This window comes from Caretta caretta, chromosome 5 (assembly GCF_965140235.1).
Source record: "Caretta caretta isolate rCarCar2 chromosome 5, rCarCar1.hap1, whole genome shotgun sequence".
Taxonomy (NCBI): domain Eukaryota; kingdom Metazoa; phylum Chordata; order Testudines; family Cheloniidae; genus Caretta; species Caretta caretta.
Genome location: NC_134210.1, coordinates 130,397,667 through 130,424,125, shown reverse-complemented (window position 1 = coordinate 130,424,125; position 26,459 = coordinate 130,397,667). Strand labels below are relative to the sequence as shown.

At 47.0% G+C, this 26,459-nt stretch overlaps 2 protein-coding genes across 2 annotated transcripts; both read left to right on the top strand.

The window, feature by feature from the left end:
- Nucleotides 1-1,357: 1,357 nt before the first annotated feature.
- LOC125637247 (uncharacterized) lies at nucleotides 1,358-22,386 on the top strand. Its single transcript, XM_075128898.1, has 3 exons — nucleotides 1,358-1,472; nucleotides 20,328-20,861; nucleotides 21,842-22,386. The coding sequence occupies exons 2-3, from the start codon at nucleotides 20,384-20,386 to the stop codon at nucleotides 21,979-21,981; spliced, it is 618 nt and encodes a 205-aa protein (XP_074984999.1). The 5' UTR covers nucleotides 1,358-1,472; nucleotides 20,328-20,383; the 3' UTR covers nucleotides 21,982-22,386.
- TMEM271 (transmembrane protein 271) lies at nucleotides 2,007-7,560 on the top strand. The gene has a single exon (XM_048851488.2). It carries the CDS (start codon nucleotides 2,278-2,280, stop codon nucleotides 3,262-3,264), a length of 987 nt encoding a protein of 328 aa, XP_048707445.1. The 5' UTR covers nucleotides 2,007-2,277; the 3' UTR covers nucleotides 3,265-7,560.
- Nucleotides 22,387-26,459: the final 4,073 nt, after the last annotated feature.

Sequence of the window (26,459 nt, the reverse complement as noted above, 5' to 3'; positions counted from 1 at the left end):
AGCCTCCAGATCAGCTGGGGGGTAGCTGACACCGCTCCGCCCCCAACACCCCCAGGGCTGCTGGGAAGCCAGAGGGTGAGACCGTGCATGTTTCCGGCGGAGCATGGGCACGCAGATGGTTTGCACATAGCCCCTCTTCCAATGGCCGCAGCAGGTGCATCATCCTCTGCCCACTTCGCCGCCGGGAGTACGGAGGGGACAGCGCGCTGCAGGGCGGACGGCTGGGGCTGGAGCTGCACGGGACGTTAATCCGCAGGGCGATGCGGAGCGCAGGGGGCCGGAGGCCGGGAGCAGTCGGCGGACAGAACTTTGCCTTCCCAGGCGTGCGGGTGTGAACCCCAGAGCCGCCTCCCACACCCGGCGGAAACACCCTTCCAATGCAATCGTTACAAGCACCGGTCCGGTCCCGGTCCCCTCCCACACCCACTCAGCCGCTCTCCCACGCCTCCTCCCTGGCCCGAAAGACGCAGCCCGGTGCGTGCAGCAAGCAGGCAGCTCGGGAGCAGCTGGAGCAACAGGCATGCAAGCAGCCCACATTGCTATTCTCCGCAGCTCCTCATCCCTCCACCCATCGCAGCTCGGCACGTCTTCGAGCCGCTCCGGGGATGTGCCGCGAGCCTTAGGGACATGGGAGCGGATCGTTTGATGATTTCGGGGGGAGGGGCTAGGAGTGTAGCCGGTCCCCTATAATGTCTGTGCCTTTTGAAAAGCACCGCCTAACGTAATCAACGCTGGTGATAAAACAGGTCTGCACCTAGTTCGTTGGCAGCAAAGCAAAGGCGCGAACAGCCAAAGGACCCAGCAATGTAGCCGGAGACCCCACATCACTCCGAGCGGACACTGAGCGCAGGCAATCGCGTGCCTCTGACTTCCAGCGGGGTCCCACACGCTGCTCGCCCTCGCTTTAGCTGAGTTCCTCCGATGGGGGGGGGGGTCCGCAGCAATTACAGGCGGGAGCTGGGTGCAGGTGGAAAGCGTCTCTCTCACCAGCAGAAGTTGGTCCAGTAAAAGGTGGGTCCAAGCAAAACCTCGCCCACCTTGACTCTCTAAGATGCTGGGACCCACAGAGCTACACCGCACCGCTCCATGCCACTTGCAGGCGGATGAATGTGGCTCCCCGTTCTGCTGTGAGATTGCATTCCCTTTCCCAGGGGGATGTATTTGATTTCCTGCCTTCAGCCCTGAACCCTGTCAGAGTCGGGAGATAAATGTGTCTGTGCGGGCGCATCCTAAGTCACGCTACCACTGTGCTAAACTTTTCAATCACACAAACCCTCCCGAAGTCTCTCCCCTCCCCACTCCGTCCCTTTCACTGTTATTCAGAGATGCTTCAATGATCCAGCCTCGCTTGTGAAACCCCCTTCCACTGCCTTGTGGATTCCGTACTAAAAATGCCAGCAGCTTGTATGAAAATAACTTGCACAATGCAGTGAGATCACCCGAAACCATCCCTCCTTCCCCTCCACGAGCAGGTAAGAGGAAGGAATTTAAGGACCCTGCCAATATTAGCAGCAAGGGGGGGGGGGGCGATGATAAATCACGGTCGCCAGCTCCTGGTTTTTCCCCTGTCTCTCCGCTTTGCTGCAAGGAACCGTAGTGCCGCCCTCTGGGGCAGGGCAGCCTTGGCACCACCATGGGGAGAGGCGGGGGCGGCCAGGGCAGGGCACTGCGGGGGCGATGCCCTGTTCCTTCCTCTCTGCAGGTGACCTCACCGGCAGAGGGGGGCGGGGGGGTTGAAGACTAACACCCCCAGCCCCAATCTCATCCCTCCTGCCATTGGCCCTGGCCAGGCTTTTCACCGTCCCTCTGCTGCGGGTGCCGTGTGCCCGCCGGGGGCTGGGGCTCGCGGCTCGGCAGGCTGAGCAACAAGAGGTCACCCTCCCGCCCGCGCCCGGCTGCGCTCCTCGCCCCGGCTCCGGCAGCCGGGCGGTTGCCATCAATTATTAATCGCCTCCCAGCAGCCGCGGCGGGGAGCGGGAGCAGCCGCGATAAGGGAGGGCGGCAGGGAGGGCGGGCAGGAGGAGGGGAGTGTGTGTGCGAGCTGCGCCTGGCTCACTGAGGCCGGCGGCTGCCTGCGGAGCGGAGGCTGCAGCGGCGGCGCGTTTGGAGAGCTGCGGGTCCCCCTCGCCACCATGTCCCCGCGCTGCGCGGCGGCCGCCTCGCCGGGAAGGGCCGCCGCCCCGGAGGACACGGGAGGATGAGGCGGAGGCGGCGGAGGAAGGAGGAGGCGGCGAGGCAGGCAGGGGGAGGCCGGAGGAGGCGGTGGGGCAGCGGAGGATGAAGTGGAGTGTCCGGGGAGCCTGCGCCGCGCTCTCCAGCTGCCTCCTGCTCGCCTGCGCGCTCAGCGCCGCCGCCGTGGGCCTCAAGTGCTTCTCGCTGGGCTCGGAGCTCAAGGGGGAGCCCTTCCGCCTGGGCACCGCCGCCGGCGCCTTCTACTCGGGGCTGCTGCTGGCCGCCGGCCTCTCGCTGCTGGGCTCGGCGCTGCTCTGCTGCCGCCCGCCGGAGGGGGAGGCGGCCGGGGGGCAGCAGCCCGCGGCGGCGGGCGGGGGCGGCGAGGCGGCGCCGCCGGGGGGCCGGCAGAACTTCCTGCTGCTGGGCGTGCTGGTCTTCATGCTGGGCGTGCTGAGCGCCTTCGCCGGGGCCGTCATCGACGGCGACACGGTGTCGCTGGTGGAGAGGAAGTACTCGCACTACTGCGGCCCGGCCCTCGGCGGCGGCGGCCCGCGGGCGGCGAGCGCGGCGCTGCGCTGCCAGAAGCTGCGGGACTACCAGCGCGGCTTGGTGCTCTCCACCGTCTTCAACGCGCTGGAGTGCCTGCTGGGCCTGCTCAGCCTGCTGCTAGTCCGCAACTACAAGGCGGCCCAGCAGCGCGGGCTCCGCCGGCAGCGCCGCCGCCAGCAGCAGCGGCCGGCGCCTGGCGGGAGGAGACGGAGGCGGCGGCGGGGCGGAGGCGGGGGAGCGGGCGGGCGGCGGGCGCCGCGGCCGAGCCAGGGCTCCATCTTCTCCAGCGAGGAGCCCGAGCTGTCCCCCGCCGACTGCCCCTTCCAGGCAGTCTCCTACATCAACGTGGGCGTCTTCCACGTGTTCGACGAGGCCGGCGTGGAGGTGCACTGCGGCGGGCACCCTTCCCTGGAGCTGCCCGGCTACTCGCCCATGGACCCCGAGCTCAACCCTTCCTACCCCTATTGCTACCCGCTGCCCCACGAGCAGCCCCCGGCCTATGAGGAGATCTACCCCGGGGAGCCCTGCGCCAACAGCAGCTAGCGAGGGGCCGGCCCCAGGGAACCGCACCTGCGCTGACAATCAGCCGCTGGCACCAGGCAGCCCCCGCCACAGCTTTTGGGGGACATACCCTGGGCAGCATCAGCCCCCTCTCTTCACCTCATCGGCCCGCGCAAGAAGCGTGCGTCCCTCGTCTCTCCGCGCTAACGCCCGCTGCGGCTAAGCGCCTTGCAAAAGATCAGCCTCAGTCTCCCGCACCCTCGAGCTCCATCACTGCATTTCGTGAGACCCTGACCAGAGCCCCACCGTCCGCTGCTCCTGCTGGTGAAGAAGGCTGGGGCGTGACCGAGCAATCCCACTAGTACATTTTTCACTATCATGGTTCTGCCTGCTGGACTTTTTCATCTGTCTTGTCTGCTAAATATCAAGATCAAGTTTTAAAAGGCTGGACAAGAACCATTTAGGAGTTGGTTCTTCCCGTCCTGATGTCTCTTTGGCCAATTTTTTTTTAAGTGAATCATCATCATAGTCTTTTCTTCAGCTTTAAAACGGTACAAAAGTATACCATTTATGATAACCAGCCAGGGTAAGGGGAAAAGTGTAAGGAAGCTTCTTTACTTCTCAAACAGAGAAATTTTTAACAACGAAAAGACGTTCCTGTAATGTTTACCACAGCTGTTTGGGGAAATTCTTATGTTTACACTTTCTTGAAGATTTAAATTCTATTTAAAATGTAGTGAGAATTAAACCCTGTGTTGGGTCTGGTAGGGTGCACATTAAACCCCCCCTGCACTTTCAAAAGGAAAAGGAAACAGCAACATTTTTGTACACTAATGTGCCTGCTTTTGTTGTTAACTTCTTACTGTAAAAGCTTTCGAAAGCCTACAGCGAAAAGGTTTGGTAGATTCATTGCAATCTAAAATTAATCACTTTACTAAAATAATTGAGATGTTATTGGGATATAGCAATTAAAAGGAAGTCCAAATGTCACCTACATTCCTTTTTGTAAACAAGTTCTGTGTTTTTAATGCGAGGCAGGGGTCATTTTTGTTTTACACAAGTTTAATTTTGTACAACTATATAGTTTCTCTTGTAAAGAATTTCATCGTACTGTTATAAATTCATCAATCTGGTAAGCTTGAATATTAAAGTTTATTTTAAAATATATACTTTAAACAGCCTTAATTGATGTAATTGCCACAGTTCTAAAGGAGAAGTTGTACAAACACACCTTCCAAACACGTTTTCAGAATCACACTTAAAATTCCCACTAAACCTGGAGAATAAAAGTGGAAAGCGTAATTTAATGCACAGAGAGCAAAGAAAAAAAATTAGATTAATTTACAAAAGTTAGCAAATACAGACACATTTAAAAAGGATTCCAGCCAAAAATAAGAAACTATTAATCCTCATTTAGCAGCCTGTTGTGGGATGTCAATTTATCAGATAGCAGGAGAAAGTAATAATTAAGGAAAACAACTATGGGGTATTTTTTTGTTGCACAGAAAAGGTGAAGGCTTAAGTAATGTTGCCCAAAGAACAAACAAGGCACACTTCAGATGGTGGCCTCCCACCTCTTTTTTCAATTAGCATGTATTAAAATGGAATCCTATACAAATAAGAACCCTTCTGTTAATCCTCATTTTGGAACCTACTGTGTAATGTCAGTGTATTAGATAGTAGGAGGAAGAGGTAGTTGCAGGAAAACAGAATTATGGCATATTTTTGTGGGGGACAAAGTTATTTTTAAATGTTAAGAAGCCAAGAGAAAAGTAATGTACAGCCTTAGACTCAGTAAAAGCACATTTTAGCCTAAAAATGTTGCTGCCTCTCTGCACTATTTTGTTTTCTAAAGCATTTTGATTTGCACACTTTGTATTGCCTAAAATGCAGAATGCCTTAGAAGTCTTTTTAAAATAAACTGTATCTATGAATCACATAACAAATCTTTACTCTAGATATGGAATCAAATGCAACTATTCCAAGTTTGCCAAGTAATTCTAAATTGTGGAAGTCTAGTGATACAGTGCTTTTCATTTGGCTGAAATTTTATCCTGTGGAGAAGGCCAGCACAAAGCCCTGTTTAAGTCCTACTTAAGTCTTCAAAATAGGCTTTATGCTGGCCCTCTGCACAAGGGGAAAATTTCACCCCCTTTAAACCCAATCCTGTAGTCCTTACATACAGTGCTGATTTAGCCAAAAATTTCATATTTTATATAATAGAGCCAAGGTTGTGGGGTTTAGTTTTTTGTTTTTGATGGTTTATTTTTTATTTTATTTTTTTACAAAATGGGTAACTGAAGGAAGGATGCTAAATCCTTATTTAGGCTCCTGAATAAGTGGCTTGATTAGCAAAAATGCTGAGCACCCAGCCACTCACTGAATTTAAAGGGGAATTGCTGGGTGCTGAGTACTTTTAAAAGTTAGGCCATTACTTGAAATGGCTAAATAGAGATTTAGAAGGTTAACGGCAGGTGTCTATTTTTAAAATCTTGGCTATACAATGGAATTTTTTAAAAACTTTAAGAAATTGATTTTTAACAGGAAATACCAATATTTTAGGGTTCATAAAATTAGATAAGTCTGAAACTCCAGTTGTTCCAAAGACCAGTGCTCAGGGAAATAAATGGAAAGTCAAGAAAGCTACCTATTACACTCAAGTTTAAATATAACATAACTTTAAACTCAAAATTTTAAAAGATTGTTAAATTCACTTTTTTGTTGTGTTATTTAAATATTATCTTTTCAGAATGCCATTATGTTTAAACATTGTTTGTGGATCAGCTACTTCCTAAATTCATATCTTTCTTCACTTGGGCTTTTTCCCCTACTAATAGTTTAATTTAGTGATGGAAAACATGCCGGAAAAACAATCTAAATCCAACTACTACTGAAGTTAATGGGAGTTTTGCCATTGACTTCAGTGGGAGTAGGAGTCAGCACAAATGATTCTAGCTACTCCACATAATACATGTGTAAAACAATATATTAGTCTTCTGGCACAACAGATAAGATGCAGCATGAAATATTAGCTCTCAGATATGTATTATTTGTATCAACAGAAGTGTGAAGAAAGTAACATGGTGTCACACATTTTTTATACATATAAAATTAGGCAGGCAAGTTGACCAAACAAGCCATGTTTTCTTAAAGATGGTATGCAAATGTTTCAGGTATCAGGTGACTAACTTTTATGGTAAAACGCAAATGTATTTATTTCTCAGTGAGAAGAAACTTATAAATACAAAGTACAAGAAGAAGCTTCACAAGCGTGATCCAAGTGTCATGGAGCCATTTTCAGTAATTTTGAAAACCATTATTATATAGATTGAGCAATAATGTTCGAGTGTATATATAGTATTCTGCCCAAATGGAAATAGGCTGGTGTAGTATTAGAATTTTAGGTTAATTACATTAGAGGGCTCATGCTACCCAATCTTTTTAAAATTATATCCCATATGTCATGTAATTGACAGAGTAAATGCAAAAGCAAATCTGATATAGGTCACTGGGGGGGAGGGGGGGTTAACTACCTTACAGGATTTTATTCCATAAACATAATAAAACAAGGGAAAAAACCACACAAATATTGTTAACACGTGTATCCATACATACACACTCATTTAGGTCCCAGTCTTGCTTTAATTGAAGACCATGGCAACACTCCCATTGCGCCTGATCAGCCACTGCTTTACACTTTGTTTAGTCACATCTGTGCAAAGGTGATATAAAGTGGGTGTGAATGCTACTGAACTTGCAGCATTTCACCTCCATTTTCCAATGCCTTTTCGCAGGTGTAAGTGACCAAAAAAGGAACAAGACAGTGGAGAATCAGGCCCATTGTCTTCGGCCGGAGCAGAATTGGGCCTCTGTGTGAAAAGAAAATGCCACCAGCCTATTAGTAATTCAGATGAATGATTTTCACACACTCCAACATCTTGCTTAACTAAGTTACTATATTTTGCATTGTAATTGACAGACAGAATAAATGTAAATTAAAAAAGAAAGAGCATTTGATGCTAAAAGAAATTTTTATTAAACTAGTACAGTTCATACTCTAAGTTTGATTTCACTATAGGACTTCTTTGGTTCACCAAAAGGCACTATGGTGACTGGTATAACTTAGATATATTTCAAATGTAATGTTTAATCATCAGAAAAGGTTTCTAAAAAAAAAAGTTAATGTGATGAGGGCAATCTGTTTCTGGGTTTGGACTTAGTACATATGAAAACCTTTTCTCCATTTTGCCATTTAATCTGAGATTGATCCTCAACAAAAATGTCAAATAATTGAGATTGTAATTTTAGGATCAATAAAATATGTTTTAAAGCACAGCATATCCTATAAGAAAAGCCTAATGCTCTTCATTTCATCTTTCCTTCTTGTCTTATAGTAATACCTAACATTGCTACTCAAAATAATATTTAGTTGCAATTTCCAGGACAAAGTATGTTTTCAGGGATTTATACTGAGCATCAGGTGGAAAACTGGCATTATATTTATTAGAATCATAGAATATCAGGGTTGGCAGGGACCTCAGGAGGTCATCTAGTCCAACCCCCTGCTCAAAGCAGGACCAAGCCCCAATTTTTTTGCTCTAGATCCCTAAATGGCCCCCTCAAGGGCTGAACTCACAACCCTGGGTTTAGCAGGCCAATGCTCAAGCCACTGAGCTATCCTCCCCTCCCCATTAGCCCTGCTTTGAATTAAAATCTACTTAAGTAAGTTAACCAATATTTTTAGTTATAGAGCATTCAGAGGTTTTTGGATGCCTTTTTATTATTTAAATGCCCAAACGAGTTCTATTTTTTAAAAATTGTATATAATGAAATTCTTCGAGCACAACTACGGTCTCTCTCCTTAATACAGGCTATTAACTCCTTTTAAATTTAGTATGGGAGAATAAGATTGAATTCTTACTGTAGACTCGCCATTTTAAAACTTTATTTTTTTCTAAATGGCCATTTAACCTCAAAAAGTTGCTCTTGTACATGACTAAACACATACTCTACAAAATCACTGTGGTACTGAAACTCATAACTTAGCATTTATAAAATGGGGTCCAGAAAGACCAGTGCAATGTTATATGAAATTCCCCATCTAATGAATATGTTGCAACAATTCAGTTTAAATTGCACTGAGTTCAGAAAGCGCCCCTGAACCAACACACTGTCACTGAGAGGAATTAAAGCTCATCATTCGTTTGCATTGCTTTGGTATGTTCTTGCTATTACAGTATCAAGGTGGAGACCATTGTGCTGCATATGCCATCTCTGGGTGAAATTCACCGCAGTGCAGAGGGACAAACACAAGACCTATGCACAACTTATGCTCTCAATATAGAGTTTAAGTGGTGCCTGTGCCGGTCCTCTGCACAGGGATACATTTCACCCGATATTCAGGCAGAGCAAATCATGTAATATTAGAACTCTGTGTATAGCCTCATAGTTCACTGACCCTGAGACTGAAGCATGACAGTTTTGGATGTGGTAATTGCCCTGTCATGGGTGTATATCTCATTTACAACAGACCAAATCCTGAAGTCCCCTTTTCATTCCCTTCAGGACAAATCTTTATGGACTTCAATGGGTTTATCCTGGAGTAATGATTAAAGGCTTAAAGATTTGGCCCAATAGTCCTATGCTGAGTTTCAGATATTTGAAAGATCTCATTAGATTTATAGGAGAAAAATATGTTTCTATTAAAATATCATATAAAGTATCACTGGCAGCATGCTGCCTATTTGTAAGCTCATATGTATTATGGGAAATGGAGAGAACTGAAGGATCAAAATTGTGTAGATGGCCCAGAGATTGCCTCAAGGGAGGATTGATCATAGAAGTAGCTGGTGTGTCACTTCCAGATTTGATTCTATGGTGATCCAGTTTGGTAATGTCTAGTAGTTGTTGTTTTTTATGTCTGAGAGTCTTTGTGAATAAGTCAGTAGTCTCAGTCCTGTTCCTAGGGGACAGATGTCTACTGAACACCATAAAAGTCACTACCACAGTTGTCAATCTTGCTATTCTTATCAGCAGTCAAGGTTTGAAAGGCATGAAGGCTGAAACAGTCTTATATGTGGTCCCTCTAGAACAGAGTTAAGGCATGATGGGTGGGGTGAAGAGGGGAAGTTGTACAGATATTTTTGGAGAAAGAGGACTTCATGCTCTAGATCCATCATTGTTTTTAAGTGAGAATCTGCATTAGATATAGGGAAATATATCCAAGAGAGTATTTTCAGCACACACGTTTGAAATCTTTTCAAAAACCGTAAGACTTTATTTTAGAGAAGGTGCTAGAAATCTTTGCATTTTCTCCTTAGCCACCTTTAAATCCTAATTCGATTCACCTAATTAAATCCTCAGGAGTTTAAATTATTAAATTTAGGGAAAAGTATTTAAATTTAGAGAAAATATTAGCTTAATCCTGCAAGATACCGAGTGCACTTAATTCTACTGAGGTCATAGGAAGGAACTCAGTACCTTGCAGGATCAGGCCTGATGTGGCCCAAATTGTGGCAGTCAGTCACTGCCTGGGAAGGGAGTGGTGCAAGAGACAGTCCTTTCCAAAGCAGCACAGGGGCTCCCTGCAGGCTGCAGACATGTCTGAGGTGCATTTAATCATCATATATTCATGATTAAAATGTATAACCTTACAAAGATGTCCATAGGGAAATGTAAGATTTGAGTAGATGCATGTAATTTCAGCTAATTTATACATATATTTTGAACCAAACTTCTCCTAAGAGAAAATACTGCAAAAAAGAGGATTGTGCTCCCACACACACAAAAAAAATCCATATGGAATTTCTGCCATGCTCCTGCTCCTCCAAATATCTGACCGTTCCTGGATTACCATGAAATTGCTGGAACAGACAGAAGATGGTCTAGCTAGAGTCCTGGAGAAGGGATGAAACTGAAGTGCAAATATGTTGAAAGCTATTAAGTGTTTCTAGGATGTTTTGATTACCCATGAGTGCTCTCAAGAGCTGAGCATGTGCTATGAACAGCAAATTCCGTAATTTTCAGAAACAGATCAAGCAGTTGAAAGATCTACTTTTATGATGCTGAGGAGGGGAAATATTAGCAAATGAAGATATACAGGTGCTAAATGGGACAACTTTTCTAAAAGACAAAACTAGAAGATTTAGAGAACCAGAGGTGATTCTCCAATCTGTGTTTTGTGGGCATCCGAAATGAAGAGAAGGATGTTGAGTTGATGGGTTTTCTGTGATGGCTCTTGCAACCAACACTCAGTAGAAAAGATCCAGGCCAAGAAATAGAAAGCACACTTGTTGTTCTTAGGCCCAAGTCGAAGACCAGATAAAAGTTCTTGCACTTCACCAGCAGAAGTGATTTTGCAAGAAATCCTAGTTGCAACTTTGGTGGATATTGATAAACAGATTTGCACCCATCCTGATACTAACATTGAAACTAACTCCGAGACATAACATCTGATCATTGCTGAGAAATCACGTTCTGCCTCTGACATGTTATGTTGCCATCTGAAGGGAACAGAAAGGGGTTTCTGCCAACACTGTGCAACTGGATTATTTGATTTAAAAGAGTTTGACTGGAGTGGCATCTTCCCCTTCTACATCACCAAGAAATCCTGGATCATTACCCTGAGCTGCCAAGAGATACAATTTGTACTAAGTTTTATCCTGAACATTGCTTTAATGTACAATGATTTCATGTTCCTATACATACTGTATAACATATTGCTGTGGCTTGCCCATGAGATGTCATACATACTCATGACATTTATATGCTAACATCTGGTATATAAGTACATTGAGCAGGCCAAGCTTATGGACCACCTGCTACTATGCCCAGGATGGTTTGGTTTTGCATATCTGTTAAGTGGTGATTAATCCAGGAGATAGCACTGCAATTTGGGTCAAATCCTGGCCCTGCTTTATGTAACTGTAAGAGTGTTATCCCCTTATTGCCAAGGTTCTACACTTGACCCATCAATACTGAGGAGAGGTAGAAGAAGGGAAACTGGTTCTTGTTCTGGAGCCATGGAGATTTCTACAAAACTACCATGTGGGAGTGAGGAAAGGGCCTCCCTAAGGCCAAGTAACGGTGGATAGGATGAGTGGGTAGGCTACTGTCCTCATCTCCCTGTGAACACTATGGAAGTGATTTCATCACCTCTATATGGGAGCTAGGTATTCTAGCCACTGTGTTCCTCTCTAAACTGACTGCTTTCTGAGAGTTATTAGTCAGGAGACCAGTCTTGATTCACAATGTCTATTCAATCTCTCCCAGCCAAGCAACTGCCAGAGGAATTCCCTACACACATGGAGTCAAGACGACACTGTGCTTGTGCATTGCCTCTCCTGTGCTCAGGTGGGAGAATGCTATGGTATATTAAATTATTGGATCAGTCAGGGGTACAATAAATAGAAAAGAGGAAGAAGACATGAGAAAGCCTTGCTAGTATCCTGCAGTTATACAGGTTTTTTGTTTCTTTAAAAAAAACCTATCTACAAACATCCATTGTCTCATGTATCCCCCTGAAGTTTGTGGGAGTTTTACCTGTGTTAGGTCTGCAAGATCAGACATTCTAAGTCTGAGTAATGCTGTCGAAAAGTCCCACACACTGGTTTACCTCAAAAGCAGTCCTGACCTTGTTCCAGCAAATGCATCTATGCATGAAAATCACAAACAGGGCTGAAACTACAGGAGTCCATTACTCTTTCGACAACAGCAGCAAAATAGATAAAAATGCTATTTAAAGTAGCAACAGCTCAGATTCAAAAAGTTCTTCGTTACAGGGAATATGGACCCGGCCAGGGTTAGAATGGCTTTGGGAAGGCATCTATGCACCAAAGGAAAATGGATATTTTCTTCCACAACATTTTCCTGACAACTATTGGAAACATATTAGGAAAGCAGGGGATTTCAACGCACTGTCGCATGTACTACTAGAACTGGTTTTCTGTTGTACAATGTATTCAGAACTTCACCTTACGTCTGATTGACTCTAACTTGCAATTTTTTCCTGGCAGATATCATATTCATGCACACACATTTTTTTAAACATATTCAGGGCTAACCTACAGAACTCTCACTCATATGGAGTAGTACATTGTTCCAGGTGATGTCCCTATGAAATCAACCCAACTGTTCACGGAGTAAGGGCTTACCAAACATGAGCAAGAGTATCCCAATCTAGCCCATAGTAAAAGAGAGGACGTAAGCTCTCTTGTTGTCTCTGACCATACTGTTCCCTAAACGTAAACCAGGCTATTTGTTAGAAGTGTCCGTGGAATGTTGCCTCAAGATCCCTTCAGGCTTTATCGTGGGCATAATTGAGCGCCCAGTGCAGGGGAATAAGGGGGTACAAGGAATCCTCTTCTGTAATGAATGGGCTACCCACATTGTCGCCACCTGTGCAATCTGGAACAAGGACTGGGCAGAGGTTTGGCTCCACTCACAGCAATGCATTTGTATCAGTGTGGGAAAGGGGGAATAAATTATACAAGGCAAGGGGCTCCTGCAGCTTATTTCTCCCCAGGACAATCGGGGACTGAATCATGACTCACAAGTCAGTCCCTATCCCCCTCTGGGGGCAGCACAGCTCTGTGCCGTCCCTTAACATGGCCTGGATTGCAAGGTCCTTGTGTAGCCCTCGATAATGTCATGAAGTCCAAAGCCAGAATTAACTGCAGTCTTCAAAATGATACTCTGCAGATAAGGCCTGGGTAAATGATGCTTCTCTGGTGGAAATTTCTTAGCTGACTCTTGGTAGATAAAAGAAAGCCTCTGACACCACAATGAATGGTGTGCCACTTCCAAAGAAGCTCATCTTAAAAGAAAAAAAGGGATACCAAGCCAACTAGCAGAGATAGTTAAAATCAGAAGGGACGTAAATCCAAACGAGAGCCACAAAACAGAGATCTTTGACCATTTCCTCTATTTTCATCCTTGACAGTCATTTCAACTTGTTCATGGTTTCAGTGCTAGCTCTCAAAGTGTATAAAAGCTGGTAGAAGTAACACGGGCAAAGCATCAGGTAAAGGAGAACCAGTTTTTACATTTCTGCTCTGAACAAGAGTGGACTATATTCTAGCCTGCAAGCTTAGAAAGCAAAAGCAGAAATGATTAATTACTCTAATTAGGGCTCTAAATAGGGAAAAGCCAGCTCCCTTGAGCAAAGGCACAATGAATTTCCTCATTTATGCGCAATTGTATTGCTCAGAGGAAGAAGCCATCAAAGTGCATCTCCAAAACAAACATTTTCCGACTTTAATTTAAAAACACATTCAGGCCCTCAAAAAGAAAAGGAGGACTTGTGGCACCTTAGAGACTAACCAATTTATTTGAGCATAAGCTTTCGTGAGCTACAGCTCACTTCATCCGATGCTTATGCTCAAATAAATTGGTTAGTCTCTAAGTTGCCACAAGTACTCCTTTTCTTTTTGCGAATACAGACTAACACGGCTGTTACTCTGAAACCTGAATTCAGGCCCTCAAAACTGAAATACCTAATGCTGAGATGTAAGAGGCTATCTAGCCCATGGCCAACAGGAAACCAGCTGAACTGAAGCAAGCTTTTCCCCTACGGAACGCTTATAAAAACCAATGCAGGAACAACAATAATCTTTATGTCAAAAGTGTACAACTGAGTCCTGAGAGACGGTGAGCTGGCTGACACCAGCTGCAGAGCTGGGGGACTGATTCTGACCTCTGTGATGGGATTCAAAAATAACTCCATTGAAATCAATGGAGCTCCACCAGAAACAGTCTCATTGTACCAAAAAGAGAGCAGGCCACGAAAGGGATACGTACGTTATTGACCACTAGCGCTGCCCAATGCTAAACAGAAAATCCCAGCACAGTTTCATGGTGACAGGATGGAAGATGTTATGCAAAAAACCTTTTAGTTGGATTCTCAATTTGCTCCACTCAATCTAGTCACAGACCAATGTAGCAATATTCTTTCCTTGTTCAGGATTCATTCCTATCCCAGTAGCCTAATAATGAATCACTATGCTAAATTTTGCTCACGTTTTATAATGGATGCAAACTACACAATAGTCATAGATTGGGGAAATACTGACTCATCTCTAAATGAGGGAGCACAAGAAACGGGGATGCTTTGATCAGAGTGAAATTAACTTGCTCCTTAAACAGTTAATATTGAAATTAATGAGCTACATGCTTCCCATTTCTTAATGAAAAAGAAAAAATGAAGGTTACTTACCAGGGACTGCAGCTGTTCAAGATGAGTTTCTGTATATTCACCCCACTGGGAGATGCGTCTGTGACAAGAATTTTCTTCTCACTTAGCTAGAACGCACTGAGGAACTGTAAAATCCCTGAGTATGGAAAATCATTCCCTTCCTTTATTCCCAGGAGAATCACTAATCTCAGCTGAAGGAAAGGGCAACTGTGCATATTCCAACATTTTACAATCTTATAGTGCACTTTGGAGTTTAAGATCAAAGTGATTTACACATTCTAAAGAGGCAAGTCACTTGGGATCCACCAAAGTGTTACTTGGTCTTACCAGAACAAGTAAGTAGGATGCCTGGACATTCCCAGAAGATGATGCCTTGAATGGGCTGAAGACATCAAGAACCAGATGAGGGAAGGAAGCTTCCCAGTTTTCACTGGAGATGATATCCCACTTCTGGAGGGTTAGCAGACTGCCAGGCCGTCACCTGTCAAGACAGCATAGGAAGTAAGGGAGAGCCAGGACCTGTGGGGAGATAGTGGTTCTAAGGCAAGGGTTTCAGGGTTTGGTGGGGCCAGGTCTTAAAGTTTGGGAAAATTCCAATCAATTTCCAACTTGCCGAGGTTTATTCAGCTGAATCCAAGGGCCTAAACCTTTTTTCGAGCATCACTAATCTCACATAAAAATAATATTGTAAATTACAGTAACCCCTAGGAATTTAGGCCTCACATTCCCTTCTCTGCTTCTCCCTTGCTCCTCTGGGAGCCCGGGGGTCGTAATTTGCTGTTAGTTTATGCTAATATGTTGGGGACAGATTTTAGGCTGTGCTCACTCCCTACCTATATACTCTACTGGGGAGTAGTAGAAGCACTGCACTCAATTACTGCTCCACAAGGATATAGCCAAAGTCACAATCAAGACCAATGAGACTTCTCGTGCAGTAAGGGTGGCAGAACCCAGCTCTTAGATATTAGGTACCACAATTGTTCTTTAAATGGAACATGAAATATAAAGTCCATTCTGTTCTCGTGCATTTTCAGAGAAAGTATATTAGGTGAACAGCTGAACTAATTTCAGATCAAGAGGAAATCAGTGATTTGCGAATGTCACATTAAAATCAAGTGATGGGGAGATGTACATACATAAAAATATAAACATTATAAACCTCACATCAAAATCGCAAGGCAGCATTACACATGGAGCCAGTTGTTGCAGAGGTTAGTGATGTGCCAATCCCTGAGGGCCCTTAAATATAAAAAGACAAATTCATTCAGTACCTGCAATTAGCTTGTCACAGAAGGGCCACATTTTATCATTATTACTGTCTGCAAATGAAAGCTTTTCCATCAAGAAAGTGTTGGCCATTTAAGAAAGCCAATCCTCATGGAGCAGACAGGTCATCCTTTTCCATTTTCTCAGAATGACCCTCTTACCGGAGAGCAGTAAGAGACCCATGTAGAAGCAAATGGAGTGAGATTTAGCCTGTGATCTTCAAAATAGAATACAACATTCAGCTGATGGAATAATTAAAGGAACATAAAAGAGGGGGAAAGAGCCCTACAGTAGGCAACTCCTGTAAGTTCACCTGGAGACCAAGTTGAACATCCAGATGGAACATTCACACCCCTCAGTCTACTGCTGCTCCCCATTTCTTCTTGGGAACCAGGGACCTTAGCACCCCCACCCCATTACTGCAGATGGAGAAAACACCTTCTGTCTGATGACAGTCACCGCTAGACCGAGACACAGGCAGATAGCATCAACATAGGCCATCGCAACTATACTCTCGGAATTAAGGGGCTTCATTTCCCTGGTGCAGGGTTGCTAGAGAGCTGCTGAGGTTTCTCTGGATACCATGAAAGGGATAATGAGGCCCTACCTACCTCTCCCTATGTGGAACAGTGACTGCAGCCAGAGAGGGAATATGTCCTCTCTTATGCTCCTCTATGGGGACTCACGCTGCTCTTGCCTCCTGGAGACCCTGATGGATTAGAAGGTGATGACCCTCACTTAAAGCCCACCCCAAAGCAACAGAATGAGGGAGCCTCTGGACTTCCTTTAACACAGGTTAGTTAGGGGATCTCTAGGAGTTACAGGGGCTTCTGGGGGGAAGGGGGACTTGAGAGGTACGCTGCAGTAATAGGGTTGCCAACTTTCTAATTGCTGAAAACTGGACACCCTGGGTCCCACCCCCACCTCTTCTCCAGGCCCTGCTCCCCATTCACTCCCCTACCCATCTCCCTCCATCATTCGCTCCCCCTCCCCCACGTCACTCACTCCCCCCTGTCCCGGGACTCACCTGCCGCCTGCAGAGCCAGGTGGGGAGGAGCTGACGTGGAGCCTGCCTGCCTGCCCAATTGGGGCACAGCAGGGTGGAGGAAGGAGTTGGCTCCTGGAGCGAGGAGCTGAGGCAGGGGCACAGTGGGGGGGGGAAGGGGAGTCAGTCCCCGGAACAAGGGGCAGGGATAGGAATACAGTGGGGCAGAGGTGGGGTGGACAGGATCCCCCCCTCCCAGGCAGAGGTAGTACTGGCACCTACCTCTCTGACGGAGATGCTGGAGCTGGGTCTGGTAGCCAGATAGCCACTTCTCTCCCTCAGCAGCTGAGCAGAAAGCAGCTCCTCCAGGATCCTGCTCCTTCAGACTCTTCCTGCCCTCTTGGCAGGGAACCTGATTGCGGTTACTCTGGCCTTTATGACCGAACTTTCCAGTCAAAAACCGAACACCTGACAACACTATCAGCGGTAACTGCATTATACCAGGCACAACCAACCTTGTGTATCACAGCTGATATATTGCAATCACATTAGAACCTCAACTTCATCCTGTTACAGATGAGTTGCAAGGCTCTAATCAAACCTTATATGTTGTCCTCATGCTAAAGATTGAGTCAATACTTCAGCAAGCTTTCTCAGCTTTATGCGAGACAGGGTTACAACATTTCCCTGAATCAGATATCAGAAGCATGTCCTGTGCTCTTAGGCCTTGTCCACAACTGACTGAGAAATCTTCCACCAATATACCAGCATCAGTTGCAGCTTCTCTGATGGTAGCCATGGTATGGGTGTTAGCAGCCAAGGCTTTTCACCACCATTTCTAGACATATTTTGAGTAGGATTAGCTAAAAACAGTGGCAAAACCCCTACAAAAGCACTCCCACCATGTCTACTGCCAGAGGAGCTACAGTAAGGGAAGTGCAATGTTGAGCGATTTCCCAGAGCACTTGTGCACAGCTTTGAAGTCCTGTCCATTACAGATTTTCAGGTACCCAACAAAAACAGGAGGATGTTATTCTGAAAGAATCTCTAAAGGTACAGAGCAGGCCCATTGCCAGCCAAAATAGGAGAGAATGGAGAAAACTGTGCAGAAACTTTGAAAGAAACTGGGTCTGAGTCTCCTCCCGCCAAACGATTTGGAAAAGATGGTGCATTCCCTGGATTGTTTTTTTTCCAAGGAGCCCGTGGGAGTTAGGCACCCAAATCCCATTTAAATTCAGTTCTCAGTTCCCTTAGGCTCCTTGGAAATCCTAGCCTAAGACTTTTTTTTAAACCTGCAAGCCAAAAGTTAGCCTCCCCCCCCCCCCCCCGGTGATTATCTGTCTAACTGAATAACTTGCCTCTTAGCAAAAATTTTCTCCTGTAAAATGCCACAAAACAAGCCACGACCTTACGGACACACAAAGCTTCCCATCAGTTCCACACAGGAACAGCCCAAGAAGATATTCAGAAAGCCAGCGTCACTGTAATTAGCTCCACAAAACAGCTCAGAAACAGCTAGTATGCACCCATATGAGATACCAGCGCTTCTCCGAAGCTAGTATCTTGTTCTCCAGAATCTCAAGTTTTCATTTTAAAAAAAAATGAAAACCACAAAAATGTGAATCGAGTAACCAAAGCAGAGAGAAGTCTGCAGCAAGCCTGGAACAATCGCTCGGAGAGGTCTAAACTTTCCCCATGCATCTCACTGAGGGGTTAACTCAGATGCCCAGTGAGGATAATTTAAAGTATCCCTGTTAACTATTTCATCCCCCATGTAAGAAAGTGAGGGAGAGGCATAGGGCTACACAATTTACTGAGTGATGTCTCATTTCTGTGCCCCAGGGGAGCTGTTTCAGAGTTATCATCACTTATCTCCTCCCCCACCACAGATCCAGAACCAAGGCGCCCCAGAGACCATGTGCATATTCAAGCCCCAGCAAGAGAGAGCCACTCAAGGAGCCCAGGAAAGGCAAGCGGCAACATCATGAACATATTTTCAATCTTCTGTGACAAGAGGAGTTTATTTGGTGGGCCGAGCTGGGAGGAATACTACCATCTTTCTACCTCACCTCCTGCAACCTGACCCCTGCATAAAGCCCAAGCACCTTGTCATTTCCTGCACCAGGACTATGGAGTCCCCATTCCCACATCCTAGCCACACCCAGGTCACTCAGATCCTCCTAGGGTGACCGGATAGCAAGTGTGAAAAATCGGGACAGGGAGTGAGGGGTAATAGGCTCCTATATAAGAAAAAGCCCCAAATATCAGGACTGTCCCTATAAAATTGGGACATCTGGTCACCCTAGATCCTCCTCCTTACACAATCCTGGCACCAGAGGTTCCCTGCTAGCTATAATCTAAGGCTGGGTATGCTTTTAGGTAGCATTTTCATTTCCACCTTTAAAATAAAAAATCTCTTGGGAAAAAAACACAGCCAAGCAGCCTTGGGCTCGGCTTCCCCTTGCAAAGGCACTGGTTTCCATGGCTGCCCACCCCCTTCATTCCTACACTGTTTTGTTGGTTCGCTCTTCAGGGCAGGACTTTGCACTGATACCAGTTTGATACCAGCACCTGAGCACCCTGCTGGTGTTATACTTATAAGAAGCACAAGGGATCTTTATAGGGGAGAAGGCAGCACGCCGCATTTGTTGAGAATACAACAGTTAACATATACTTTTCAATCACACACACACACACACACACCCCATGCACCCAGTCCTGCCAGTCGATGTTTATAGTTACCAGTCCAGAGTCTGGATCAATCTAGTGGCCAGCCAGATTGGTCGCAGAGGGGAGCAGGGCTTTGTCAGTCGTGATCCAATGCTCCTGGAGAGTGGCAAGACAAACCCAAAGTCCCATGGCCAAGCACCCTGTTCTTATAGTCTTTTTTCTCTGTTGAAGTCTATGGATTTTGTTGTGTCAGTTTGTGACCAGTTACTTCTTAATTGGGTATCTTTTGATGTAAACATTGTCAATGGGTGGTCCAGTACATCCTTTCCTGGTTCTGATTTAATCATTGTCCTGTCTTTAGGGGTGCCAGCCTTCACCTCAGGGTCGTCAGTCTGCCCTTCCTTCATTATGGATGCCCGTTGATGGTTCTTTGGTGTCGTTAAGTCTCTTCACTCCTTCTTCCTTAACCATCTGGCTATAAAAATGGCCTTCACACTTTATCTTTTCCTGATGCATGCATTCCTCATTCACACAAACCGTCTTTTACAGAGACCTTTGAGAATATAAAGAGTATCAGTTTATATTGAGCAAAAGACATTGTAAATTAAACCTTTCTCTAATCTCCTTAACATGGACACAATACAAGATCCTGTCTCTTAGGCCTGGTCTACACTATGAGTTTATGTCGGATTTAGTAGCGTTAAATCGAATTAACCATGCACCAGTCCACACAACAAAGCCATTTTTTTCAACATAAAGGGCTCTTAAAACCAATTTCTATACTTCTTCCCAATGAGGGGATTAGCACTGAAATCGACATCGCCGTTTTGAATTAGGGTTACTGTGGACGCAATTCAAAGGTATTGGCCTCTGGGAGCTATCCCACAGTGCATCATTGTGACTGCTCTGGACAGCACTCTGAATTTGGATGCACTGGCTAGGTGTACAGGAAAAGCCCCAGGAACTTTTGAATCTCATTTTCTGTTTGGCCAGGCGAGCTCATCAGCACAGTTGACCATGCAGTCCCAGAATCGAAAAAGAGCTCCAGCATGGACCGAACGGGAGGTACTGGATCTGATCGCTGTATGGGGAGAGGAATCCGTGCCATCAGAACTACGTTCCAAAAGACGAAATGCCAAAACATCTCTGAGGCCATAAGGGACAGAAGCTATAGCAGGGACGCAACACAGTGCCACGTGAAACTTAAGGCGCTCAGACAAGCATACCAGAAAACCAAAGAATCAAACAGACGCTCTGGGACAGAGCCCCAGACATGCCGCTTCTACGCTGAGCTGCATGCAATTCTGGGGGGGTCCACCACCACTACCCCACTCCTGTCCGTGGACTCTGATGATGGGGTATTCTTCGCCACGCCTGAGGATTTTGCGGACAGGGAAGATGAGGAGGAGGTCAACGACGAGCTTGAGGAGAGCACACAGCACACCGTTCTCCCCGACAGCCAGGATCTTTTTATCACCCTGACTGAAATACCCTCCCAACCCAATGAAGCCAGAGAAGGGACCTCTGGTGAGTGTACCTTTTAAAATATAATACATGTTATAAAAGCAAGTGTTTTTTAATGATTAAGTAGCCCTGAGGACTTGGGATGCATTCGTGGCCAGTACAGCCACTGGAAAAGTCTGTTAACGTGCCTGGGGATGGAGCAGAAATCCTCCAGGGACATCTCCATGAAGCTCTCCTGGAGGTACTCTAAAAGCCTTTGCAGAAGGTTTCTGGGGACAGTAGCCTTATTCCATCCTCCATGGTAGGACACTTTACCATGCCATGCCAGTAGCAAGTAATCCGGTATCATTGCATGACAAAGCCTGGCAGTGCATGGTCTCAGTGTTTGCTGGCATTCAAGCAATATCCATTCTTTATCTCCCTGTGTTATCCTCAGGAGAGTGATATCGTTCATGGTAACCTGGTTGAAATAGGGGAATTTAAGGAGATATTCAGAGGTGGCTGTTCCTACTGGGCTGTTTGCCTGTGGCTGAAAAGAAATCCTCTCCACAGTTAGCCCCGTGGTGGGAGGCGGGGGCCATTGGCACTGAGCCGTTTGCGTTTGGCTAGCAGGGATCTTCCCTGATACCAGCCACGCGGTGCGGTGAGGGGTAAAGCAATCATTCCAGAGAATTGGATGGGGGAAGAGGAGTTAGTTTGGTTTCTGCTGCTGCACGTTAACAGGAAAACCGCAGCACTAAATGGCCAACTCAATGGGCTTTGCTTGGTATGGGAGAGGAGGGCGCTGCTGTTGCCAAGGTTGCAGTAGCTGAAAGACTATGGCTTACCATGGCCGCCTGCAAGCCAAATTCTGTTGCCCGGCACTGCATGTGTGATCTCTAACACCAAAGCCGCAGGCACTCAATATAAGATGCAAAATGCGACCTTGTACCAAAATCACATGTGCTATGTAATGTGAATAGTGTTGTTCATCATGAAAGAGTATAGACATTGTTCTGTAAAATGTATCTTTTTAAATACTTCACTCCCTTTTTTGTCTCCAGCAGCTGCAAATGTTTCAAGCCTCCCTCCTCCATCCCAAAGGCTATCTCAGATAAGGCAGCGAAAAAAACGCACAAGTGATGAAATGTTCTCTGAGCTCATGCAGTCGTCCGGCACTGACAGAGCTCAGCAGAATGTGTGAAGGGACACAATAGCAGAGTACAGGAAAGCGGCCAATTAACGTGAGGAGAGGTGGTGGCAGGAAGATCAGAGGAGGTGGGATGCAACGCTGGGGCTACTGCGGGATCAAACGGACACGTTCCGGCGTCTGGTGGAGGTTCATGAATGGCAGCAGGATCACAGACTGCCACTGAAGCCCCTGTTTAACCACCCTCCATCCTCCCCAAGTTCCATAGCCTCCTCACCCAGACGCCCAAGAACGCGGGGAGGGGGAGGCTCCGGGCACCCAACCACTCCACCCCAGTGGACAGCCCAAGCAACAGAAGGCTGTCATTCAACAAGTTTTAAAGTGGCCTTTTCCTTCCCTCCTACCCTCCTCCCACACCCAAACCGGGCTACCTTGTGAGTTATCTCCCTATTTTTATAATCAAGTAATAAAGAATACATGTTTTTTAAACAATAGTGACTTTATTTCCTTTGCAAGCAAGCTGTGATCAAAGGGGGGAGGGCAGGTGGCTTACAGGGAATTTAGAGGCAACCAAGGTGACGGGTTTGAATCAAGGAGAAACAAACAGAAGTATCACACAGTACCCTGGCCAGTCACGAAACTGGTTTTCAAAGCCTCTCTCATGCGCAGCGCTTCCTGCTGTGTTCTTCTAACCACCCCGGTGTCTGGCTGCGCATATTCAGCGGCCAGGTGATTTGCATCCACCTCTCACCTTTAAATACATTAAAGACTGTGAAGCGCTTTGAGATCTGCTGAAGAAGAGCACTGTATAAGAGCTAGGCATTCATGTCAGGAGACTCCTCCCATAGTCACAGCCTCTAGCTCTCCCTCAAGGGGTCTTTTATCTGGCTGCCCTTCTGCCTCTGTTGTTGTTGGGGAGTTGTGTTATTCCTCCCTTTTCTTCCTTGTTTTTGGGTTGGAGTAGTAGATCAGTAGGGGTTGCAGTGCCACCAATTCTCACAGTTTTACTGCCGGTCACAATATCTGGTGTCCAAGTCTATACATGATCTCATGGTTCCCACCTTCCCGCTCATGAATTTTCCCTTATTCAGAATGGCCACCAACTCCCATTGCTTTGAATGGGGCTAAAGTCAAGCTGCCCACCATTCCCTACAGTCATTACCCCCTGCTGTTTCCAGTCAGACTAAAGCCAGGCCCTCCCTAAGGAAGATGGCTGCCACTCTGCGGCGAAGGGAGTGAAGAGGAAACTCTGAGCAGACAGGAGTAATGTGGGGAGCAGGAGAGAAGCTGGGGGTGCCAGGGACTGTGAAGGCAGGAAAGAGGCTGAAGGGGTTACATGGGAATAGGGGGCAAGAGGGAAAACATCAGAAAAGAATGGAAAGGGGAAAATGAGGGAAAAGGCGTGGGTCCGTAAATGCAGGGAGAGGTGATTGTTTACAGCTCCCTTCCTGGGGATTCAATTGTTGGCCCATGGCTCTGACAGTAACAGGAGAGGGGAGGAAGGGGTCAGCATTTGGGCTGGGAGATAGTGTACTTTATAGTGGACTTAGGACAGAGAGTGGAGAATAAGAAAGCAAGAAAAGAGGCATCCCCTGCCAAGGTCCTGTGCCCCTGAAAAGAGAGGACAGTATGTACGAGCCCATCCACACGCATATGCTGCCAGTCCCTCAAAGGCAGGTTTTAGCCACTGGAGGCAGTGCCAGCAACGTCCTCACCGCTTCCAGCTGGGCCAACCCAGGCAAATCAGGGTGGGGGTAGGGAACAGCAGTGGGAGGAGATGATTCACAGGGGTCCATGGGTGGAGCAGAGTCCAGCCAATCACACCAAGTAGGTGAGCTGACCAACTCCACCTCCAGCCCATTTGGAGCTCCCTGGCAATCGGGGAAGGCTCGCCTGCATGCGGAACCAATGGCCAGCAGTGAGTGGGGGACAGCCACCCGTATGTAGGCCGTGACAAGGCCCAGCCCTTGGAGGGGATTAGCATGGGTACTGTGGGGGTCTCCATGCTCATCTGCTGCTGCTCGGTGCACAGGGCAGTTCCGCAGATGCCAGGGCAGGGACACATCGCTGTTGCCTCCGGTCCTGTGGACACTCACTCCTCTAAGTTCTCAAAAGGTAAGTTGCCCATGCACAGAGAAGCCAGTCCTGGCTGCCTCACAGAGCATCCAGGTTCCCCTCAAGCCTTCCCCTTGAGAGATAGAGGCTCCCATGGGAATGGGAAGCGGCTGCCCTCTAGTGGCATGCAGCACTCCTGGGATACCACACAGGTACCAGGGATGTATAAGCCCACTAGGGTCACCAGATGGCCCAATAAAATCGGGACTGTCCCAATATTTAGTTGTTTGTCCCACGTCCCGACCGATGTACGGGACGCCATTTGTCCCGATATTTTGCTTCGGTGGCACTCCAGCTTTTTTTTTTTTGTGCTGGGGGCAGCAAAAAACCTAGAGCCGGCCCTGGTATGTGGGGGTGGGGGGGTGAGCCTGTGGCCGCCCCTGCATGTGTCCCGATATTTTGTTCTTGTCATCTGGTCACCCTAAAGCCCACAGATCTTAAAGGGGGCTCAGTTGAATCATAGAATATCAGAGTTGGAAGGGACCTCAGGAGGTCACCTAGTCCAACCCCCTGCTCAAAACAGGACCAATCCCCAATTAAATCATCCCAGCCAGGGCTTTGTCAAGCCTGACCTTAAAAACTTCTAGGGAAGGAGGTTCCACCACCTCCCTAGGTAACGCATTTCAGTGTTTCACCACCCTCCTAGTGAAAAAGTTTTTCCTAATATCCAACCTAAATCTCCCCCACTGCAACTTGAGACCATTACTCCTTGTCCTGTCATCCGCTACTACTGAGAACAGTCTAGATCCATCCTCTTTGGAACCCCCTTTCAGGTAGTTGAAAGCAACTATCAAATCTCCCCTCATTCTTCTCTTCTGCAGACTAAACAATCCCAGTTCCCTCTGCCTCTCCTCGTAAGTCTTGTGTTGCGAACCAGTCAGTTGCGAACCAGCTGAGCAGCGAACAGCAAAGCAGCTAACAAAAGGAGTTGGCCTGGGAGTTCGCCTGGGGAGAACCCACTGAGGCCTACATCTTGCCAGATTCTCTGAGTAATTACTACAACTCCTGAGGAAGCTCGTAGAAGGAAGGTAATATGGATGGGGGGTGTTCAGCTGTTGTGACCTGCACTGGATGTGCTATGTTTGTCTTTCTTCCACAGGACAGATGCGACTTTGTCTGTACAAAGTGCAAGCTGGTCTCCATACAGGAAGAGAAGGCTCAAGGTCTGGAGCAACAGGTATTGACCCTGCGTTGCATAAGAGAAACTGAAGGTTTCCTGGATGGATGTCAGGATAGGCTTCTACAGGCACAAGGTTCTGAAGATTCGGAGCAGGCTGCACATCGGGGACAGAAGGATGGTGAAGAAATTTGGCATCATGTGACCTCCAGAAGAAAAAAGGGGAACGTCCATGTACCAGCAGGGCAGATACAGGTAAGTAACCGTTTTCATGTTCTCTCCACAGGTACTAATGCGGAGAGTGGACCAGATGATACGTCTGAGGGAAGGGAGCAGAAAGAGACTCCGCCGATTGGAAGACATGAGATGCACTGTCCTAGGGTTGGGGGTTCCATGACCACCGCTCCCAAGAGAAGGAGGCGGGTGGTGGTGTCGGGGACTCTCTCCTTAGGGGGACTGAGTCATCTATCTGCCGCCCCGACCGGGAAAACCGAGAAGTCTGCTGCTTGCCAGGAGCTAAGATTCGCGACGTGACGGAGAGACTGCCGAGACTCATCAAACCCTCAGATTGCTACCCCTTCCTGCTTCTCCACGTGGGCACCAATGATACTGCCAAGAATGACCTTGAGTGGATCACTGAGGACTACCTGGCTCTGGGAAGAAGGATAAAGGAGTTTGAGATTCAAGTGGTGTTCTTGTCCTTCCTCCCCGTGGAAGGAAAAGGCCTGGGTAGAGACCGTCGAATCGTGGAAGTCAACGAATGCCTACACAGGTGGTGTCGGAGAGAAGGCTTTGGATTCTTTGACCATGGGATGGTGTTCCAAGAAAGAGTGCTAGGCAGAGACGGGTTCCACCTAACGAAGAGAGGGAAGAGCATCTTCACAAGCAGGCTGGCTAACCTAGTGAGGAGGGCTTTAAACTAGGTTCACCAGGGGAAGGAAACCAAAGCTCTGAGGTAAGTGGGGAAGTGCGATACTGGGAGGAGGCACAAGCAGGAGCGCGTGAGAGGGGAGGGATCCTGCCTCATACTGAGAAAGAGGGGCGATCAGCGGGTTACCTCAAGTGCCTATATACAAAGGCACGAAGCCTGGGAAACAAGCAGGGAGAACTGGAAGTTCTGGCACAGTCAAGGAATTATGATATGATTGGAATAACAGAGACTTGGTGGGATAACCCCCATGACTGGAGTACTGTCATGGATGGATATAAGCTGTTCAGGAAGGACAGGCAGGGCAGAAAAGGTGGGGGAGTTGCACTGTATGTAAGGGAGCAGTATGACTGCTCAGAGCTCTGGTATGAA

Coding starts and splice junctions, on each gene's coding strand:
- TMEM271 (XM_048851488.2), top strand. CDS start 2,278: ATGAAGTGGAGTGTCCGGGGAGCCTGCGCCGCGCTCTCCAGCTGCCTC.
- LOC125637247 (XM_075128898.1), top strand. CDS start 20,384: ATGGACCGAACGGGAGGTACTGGATCTGATCGCTGTATGGGGAGAGGA. Junction 20,862..21,841: donor AGCCAGAGAAGGGACCTCTG/GTGAGTGTACCT, acceptor TTTTGTCTCCAG/CAGCTGCAAATGTTTCAAGC.